The 7,650-nt window shown below is 28.7% G+C and overlaps 1 protein-coding gene across 1 annotated transcript; it reads right to left on the reverse strand.

Annotated features, from left to right (window-relative positions):
- Window positions 1-2,652: 2,652 nt before the first annotated feature.
- Window positions 2,653-4,569, reverse strand: LOC117932902 (heat stress transcription factor B-2a-like). The gene is made up of 2 exons (XM_034854211.1): window positions 4,106-4,569; window positions 2,653-4,020 (listed from the first exon to the last, which is right to left on the reverse strand). The coding sequence occupies exons 1-2, from the start codon at window positions 4,340-4,342 to the stop codon at window positions 3,469-3,471; spliced, it is 789 nt and encodes a 262-aa protein (XP_034710102.1). The 5' UTR covers window positions 4,343-4,569; the 3' UTR covers window positions 2,653-3,468.
- Between the last annotated feature and the right edge of the window lie 3,081 nt (window positions 4,570-7,650).

Consider the following 7,650-nt stretch of genomic DNA (forward strand, 5'->3'; position numbering starts at 1 on the left):
ATGTTTTATAGAATAAAAAGTATGTTTTCAATATTTTTATAAATAATTTTTATGTTCATAACTTTATTTTTTAAAAATAATTAAAAGATGTTATATGTAAATACTCTATTTTTTGTTTTTTGAAAACAAAAAATAATTGAGAATAGAAAATAAAAAATAATTGATAATAAAAAAATAAAATACAGAAAATAGTTAAATTTGTTTTTTAATTTTAAAATTTTTAAAAATAAAAAAATATTTTTGAGAACAGTTGAAAGGGGCTGAAATAGTGGTGTATTTTAGATGTAGTACCAAAAAGGTACTAGGTACCACCAGGTCCACAGAGGTGTCAGTGGATGCCTCAGCCAAACCCTCGTCGAGGGCTTGTTTGTTAAGTGTCTTTGAAAATACGGAAAAATAGTTTTAAAAACCCTTTTAAAAACTGTTTTTTTGATATTTTATAAAAAAACCTAAAATACTTTTAACATGTTTTCAATATTTTTAAATACATTTTAAAAATAATTTTTATATCTATAACTTTATTTTTAATCATTATAAATATTTATATAATTATTTTTTAAAATAACTCTAAAAAATAAATAAAAACAACTGAAAATAACTAAAAAATGTTATATATAAATACTCGATTTTTTATTTTCAAAAAATAAAAATAATTGAGAATAGAAAATAAAAATAATTAACAAAAAAAAGAAAATAGAAAATAGTTTTTGATTGTTAAATTTTTTTATTTTAAAAAATAAAAAAATAGGGCTGAAATAGTGGTGCAATTTTAGATATAATACCAAAAAGATACCAGGTACCGCCGGGTCCAAAGAGGTGTTCAGCCAAAGGAGATTAGGTATTTTTCTTTGCCATAAAATCAATGAAAATTTCTTTGATAGTGACCATTGTTTCTTGTTTCTTTAATTTTCAACGTTCAATTGTTGAAGGCAACCGTAATAAACAAGAATTCAGAGAGTCAAGCATTCGTTTCTTCTACTATCCCTAGTCCAGAATTCTCCATGGTTAGTAGCTAATAATATCTCACCTAAAATGTAGTTGGCATTCAAATCTTTTTTGACCAATGTTTTGGACTAGAAATACTTCTTGCAATATAACACTAATGCACTATTTGTTTTTTTTTTTAAATTTTTTATAAAAAATAATTTGTTTTGAGGTTCCAACTATTTTTTTTAATTTTTTTATTAAATAAAAAAAATCAAAATATTTATTTTTTTTAATGCCTAAAGTAACTTGTTTGGATTTTCTTTACTTTTTAAACCACTTAATAGTTAATATTATTAAGAATGATTTAATTTTAAGTTCTATTGAGAATTAAAAAAAAGAAAAAAAACATCACTCAAGACTAAGAACAATTTTAGAGCATCCACTCAATCTCACATCAAACTATGAATTTAAGTCATGAATATGTAACATGAGTTGTAGATCATTGAGTAAAGTTATGAAGAAATCCGATCTAAAACCAATGAGAACAAAATATGATACAATAAGATGATATCATTTGAATAGAAATGAAAATAGAATCAAATTAATAAAGAGTTACGGAATTTTATATTAAAAATAGGAAACATGAAAATAAATTGATTGAGGCGGACACCATAAAGGGTTGAATAGATATGGGGAAAGTTGACGGATTTTTGATAAGAGTACGACAATTTAAAAAATAATTCCTAAACTATCGTTGTGAAAAAAATATTTCAAAATCTACCGTTATGAACAAAATAATTCCAAATCTATCGTAATTTTTATCAAATAAGAGAGAATGTTATTACATTTTAAAATCGTTTCTTTGAAAAACGATTCATATAATAATTGATGATAACAAATTTATAAATAATAATTTAATAAATCAATAACAAATTTGTTTTTTATAAACTCATTTTTCATATAAAATTGATAATAATTATTTTTTAATTGCAAAGCAAAAGAAACAAAAAAATATTAGATAAATATTATTTATCTTATAAAAAAACAATAGCAAAGTAAATTAATTTTATTAGTTATAATTAATTGAATTAATTTAAAGAAAAAAAATTGAAGATTAAGAAGAAAATATTTTTTAAATCAATATCTAAATATTAAACATAATTTATATTTTTATATACATTATTTTTTATAAATATTTCAATAATCATAATTTTTTAATATATTAAATTTAGTAAATAAAATTAATTAATTTTATAATATATATTCATTATAATTATATTATTAAAAAATATATCATTAATTAAAAAACTTATAGGGCATAAAAATTGAATTTTTTTGGGAGGAAATAGTCTCCTAAAGAGACAATTTGGCTCAAATTTTTTTTCTTTTTCAGAAAATCGTTTCCAAGAGATGATATCTCTTTTTTCTCTTTTATATATATATATTTTAAAGAAATCGTCCCTTGGAGGACTTTAGTATGTAAATTTAAAAAAAAAATAAATTTTAGAAATCATATATTCAAAAGACCTTTGGTATATAAATGAGACTATTTTAAAAGAAAATAATATTCTTTTTTTCATCCGATAAAAATTATAATAGATTTGAAATTATTATTTTTTACCACTAAACTACTATAGTTTAGGACTATTGAGAATGAAGTCAATATAGGCTGCCCTCAGACTAAGACAAAAAACAGAGCTCCTACAGATTAAAAACCCAAGGACAAAAGGCAATGAAATATCATAGAGACAAGTCAAAAGACGAGGCAGTAACCTAGAAAACAGACAATGACTAGCTTATCATAAAGAAATTAGCCACCTACCATGTGTTCCAACTTCCAAGTGGAACCCATGGCCTCGCTCATTGCATGTGGGCTCTCAGTAAAATTTCAGGATCCACGCCTGCACCAGATATCCGTAGGGATTCCTTCTCCATAAATTATTTTCTACTTTCCATCCTCGTGCAATCATGCTCTTATGCCTGCCCACCTGCCTCTCATTTCTATGGATTTAACAATTTTGAGAAACAAATCCCCATATTCCATAAAAAGGGCAAAAAGAAAGACTTTAATATCAATAAAGTGCGTTTCAAAGTAGGTAATCTATACTTGCACGTCTAAGACCCTCTATAATAACTTATATTTTCTCAACAAACCATCTCCCAACCATTATATTTATTCGCTTTTAATGCTCTACCTCATACATTAAATTTGAGTTAGTAGTGTAAATATAAAGTATTGTGTTCTGTCTGGTTTTAACTTGTAACTGGGAAAGGGTTTGTGAGTTGTAAATATGAAAATCCAAAGACAATTCTAGAATCTAAACAGAGGTTTCAGGTTATGAAGTTAAAAAAAAAAAAAAAAAAACCAAAAATCCTAATTTCCATTTTTTTTCCCTAACGGAATATGCCCTATAAGGTTTCGCGAACCACGTGATTCATTTCGCACGTGCCTCTCCTTGTACGGGCACTAAAACAGCTGGCTGATCATCTACATCACGCGTCTCTACAACTACCGGATTGTGCAGACAATAATCTGCCGGCTCAGATTTCACCTCCGACCAAGGCCGTTGGAGTTCCAGTACCGGATCCGGGTCTGCCACCAAACCCGCTCTCTCCTTCCCTTGCACGCTTCGCCCCAATGGCAACACCGAACAATCGAGGAGTCATTTCTTCCTCTATCATCATCTCGCTGGAGAACTGCTTCTCCGGGAAGCGATTCAGAGGTTTGTCTGTTTGCGAAACATTTCCGAAAATATTGTTAGTATAGTTTGACGATATCAGAGCGAAGATGTTGTTGCAAAGAGTCTTCATCCGGCTAAGTTCTCGATTAAGCTCCACGTTCTCTTTCCTTAATCTTTCATTTTCATCCATCAGTCCGGCAGTATTACTGGTGGCATGTGGTGTGGTCGTGGTCGCCGGGGGCGAGTTCGACGAGATCAATCGTTCGTCAGCACAATTTGACGACGATACCGGCGAGATCGGGGCCGTCGAAGAGATTCTCCGCCGTTGTATGTCGCATAAAAGGCGTTTTTCGCCTCGGCGAAAGCAGTCGTTGGAGAATTCCCACCGATCAGGTACGACCTTTCGAAATCCCTAGAGATTCGAAACAAACAATTGAAAAACGCGGAATCCACAGCGAATGGAAACCGTGGAAATAGGTTAGGAGAAATGGACTCACGTAGGTGTTAAGTTGTCGGACGAAGCTGGAGAAATTGTTGTGCTTGAAGTACTTAGGAAGCAAATCTCTGGCGAACACGGCAGTGTTCCACACGATGAAAGCAGATCCGTCTTCATTCCACGAAATCACATCGTCCACTGTCCGATCCTCAACCAGCTGATAGGTTTTCGTCAGAAACGGCGTCGGAAGAGATTTCTGTGACTCGCCGCCGCTCTGCTCCACCGGTGGCCTAGACATCACCGGAGTTTCCAATAAACCGGAAACCAAAAGAATAAGGAAAAAGAGATATACTTTTCTGGAAATGGAAGATGATGGATTTGGAGAAACAAAGAGAAAAGAAGACGGTCACAGATATTGAATGAGTGGAGAGAGAAAAGGGAATAGGGGCTGTGGATTTGAAGGGAATTCTAGAAGATTCAGGAGAGAGGGAGAAAAGACGAGAAAGTGAGGGAGAATGAAAGGATAAAAGAAAGAAAAGAAGCAACAGGAAGTCACGTTACGTCTTTTTCCAGAAACTTCCCTGGTCGTTTCTCCATTTATGGTGCGGACACTCTGAATAAAGTCAAATCTCTAACAGTAAAAATTGCTTCTATTTATGGTAAACTTCTTCTCATTTACTCCATTTTCAATTACTTCTTTTTTTTTTTTTTTTTTTCTCCTTCTAATAATATATTACCTTTTACTATTTCAATACCAGTCAAAACAACTTTTCTATTTATTCACTTCTAATCTTGTAATTTTTAAATTATTTAGATAAAATAAAAAGAGAAAATGGTAAGAGAGATGCATGATAAAAAAATCAAAACAAAACAATATCATCTATTCACTATCACTCACACTTTATACATGTGTTCTATTTATTCTTACATGCATAAAACCGTCATATATGAGAGAATTTTAGAGAATAATATACAGAAAAAATGAGAACAAATAATGTTTTTCATTTTTTAAACCAAGAGATTAACTTTCTATCGTTCTAAATGTAACTTGATATCGATTTGGACTGATATTCCATCTTTTTATTTTGACGTATATTGTGATTTTCAACACTTCCCATCCATCTTAAATTGACATCTATCTAACTTGAAAATCAATAATGAAATGGTGTAATGATTAGGAGATGTTGTGAAGTTGCTAGCAATTACTTAGTGGAAGAAAGATAAATGGTTTGAATAAATCACTATTGAATCCTTTTAGGTATGAGATGACAATTGATATCGATGTGTTTAATATGCTTACGGAAAATAGGATTGGTAGTGATAGAGAGAGTTGCTTTGTTGTCATTGAAAAATGTTGTATGCTTTATGTTGGAGACACCAAGATTCACAAACAAAAAATTTAACCAATTGATTTTACAAGTAGTGACCATCGCTCGATATTTAGCTTCAATCAAGGAACATGAAATAGTAGATTGCTTTCTTGAAATGCAAGAAATTGGTGAATCCCTAGGAAAAAAAATGCAATATCTTGTGATGGAACAACATGAATTTGGATAACCAACTCAATTGAATTATTGTAGTGCTAGACGAAAGAGAGAAGAATTCCTTGCCCAAAACAATCTTTGAGATGATGAAAAATGAATTGCTATAGTAGGGTGAGGTTGTCATGGTTTATTTGACAATTGTGTTATCACTTGAACACTATAGGAGATGTTTGGCCGAGAAGTTGTGAGATACAATAATTAATCTATGATAAATGGAACGATTTGATAGTAACTCACCATTACATTTATCCATTCCAAGATGATGTTCCACAAGGCAAAGGCAGGCTTGGAAGCATCCAAAGCAAGAAGGCCAACCAAAAGTTATCATATGTTTTTCTTTTTTGAACTTTTCTAAAATCAAACACAACATAAATAGAAATTGATTATAATAAAATTTACTCTTATATTTATTATACCCACTAGTGGAAAGACAAGAAACTAAATAAAAGAAGGGTAATAGAAGAAATAAAGAGAAAAAAAAGTAAGATTTGGGTAAGAATTAATTTTCTCTTTTTTACAAATATTTCTTAATATTGCAAATAGATTTATTTGAGGTGTTCATTGATGTGGATTCTTTAGATGGTTTAAGTACACTTCGAAGTAATTATTGGTATTAGGTGATTGAATTTTATATTTGGGAATTAAAATACTTTTATCAAAGATAAAGGATGATTTTGATATTTTTTTTATAAAATAATTAAATAAAAGCATACTTTTCACATTGCTGGTATAAAAACCAAATTCAGATGGAGTTGATTTGAAAGTTTCACTCAAATATTTAAAAAAATTACGTTTAACCTTTAAGGATTGTTTCTGTCCTAAATAGCAAGAAAAGAGTGACTCTAGTAGTGATTTTCTAAAATAATTTCCAAATATACTTTAACAGTCGGTTTGATAATGATTTTATGAATCACTTCTAACTTAAAAAGTGTTTTTGAAAAAAAAAAAAAAAAGGTATTTGATAAAATTAGAGAAACACTTTTAAAAATTCAAAAGATCACTTGTAATGTTTTATAAAGAAACACTTGATAAACAATTCATTTAAAATCATTTTCACTAAAAATACTTCGATTAAAAACATTGTCAAAGTTTTTCTATTCAAAATGTTGTTCATGAATTTTTTTTTTTTAAGGAAAATTACATATTAAGTGTTTTTTTTAGAAAATACTATAAATAATTTTTCAACATTACAAATGATTTTTTAAAATTTTAAAAATATTTCCTAAATTTTGTCAAATACCTAATTTTTTTTTTTTTTAGGCTAAAAGGGCTTCTTAGAATCAATGACAAATGGACTCTAAGTACTTCTTTATGAAGTATTATAAATGATTATTATTATTATTTTTTTAACTTTTAAAAATGTTTTTGAAATTTTATCAAACCCCTTATTTTTTATCAAAAACGTTTTAATACCAAAATTATTTTCTAAAAACATTGCCAAATAGACTCTAAATAGGTAACAAAAGATTTTTATTAATTACTAAATTTTGAAGTTAATCTAAATAGCAAATATATGGTATACACCTAAAAGAGCCAAATGATAACAATCAAACTAATAGCAAATAAAATAAAAGAAAAAATAGTAAGAGAAATACATGATAAAAAGGTTAAAACAAAATAGAATTATTCACTATCACACTTTGTAAATATATTATATTTATATTTATATTTATATACATAAAACTATAATATTCATAAGAATTCTAGAGAATATTATACAACAAAAATGGGAATAGGTAATGTTTTTTGTTTTTTTTAAACTTTTCATCTTTCTAAATGCCTATTCCTAACAAGATGAGTAAGCAAAAAATTTAACCAATTGATTCACAAGCGTGACCATTGTTTGATATTTGGTTTAAGTAATAGAATATGAAATAGTAAATTGCTTCTTTGATTTGCACGAAATTGGTGAATCCCCAAGAAAAACACAATATCTTGTAATGTAACAACATGAATTTGGATAACCAACCCAATTAGATCATTTTAAGCATTTTACTCTATTGGTAGATGAAGAGAGAAGAAATCCTTGCCCAAGACAACCCATGAAATAATGAAACATGAT

This window comes from Vitis riparia, chromosome 16, assembly GCF_004353265.1.
Source record: "Vitis riparia cultivar Riparia Gloire de Montpellier isolate 1030 chromosome 16, EGFV_Vit.rip_1.0, whole genome shotgun sequence".
Classification (NCBI taxonomy): domain Eukaryota; kingdom Viridiplantae; phylum Streptophyta; class Magnoliopsida; order Vitales; family Vitaceae; genus Vitis; species Vitis riparia.

Bases quoted from the DNA above. Each gene is read 5' to 3' on its own strand.
- LOC117932902 (XM_034854211.1), bottom strand. From the start codon at position 4,342: ATGTCTAGGCCACCGGTGGAGCAGAGCGGCGGCGAGTCACAGAAATCT. The intron at 4,021-4,105 runs GTGAGTCCATTT...TCGAATCTCTAG, and splicing joins TCCGACAACTTAACACCTAC to GGATTTCGAAAGGTCGTACC.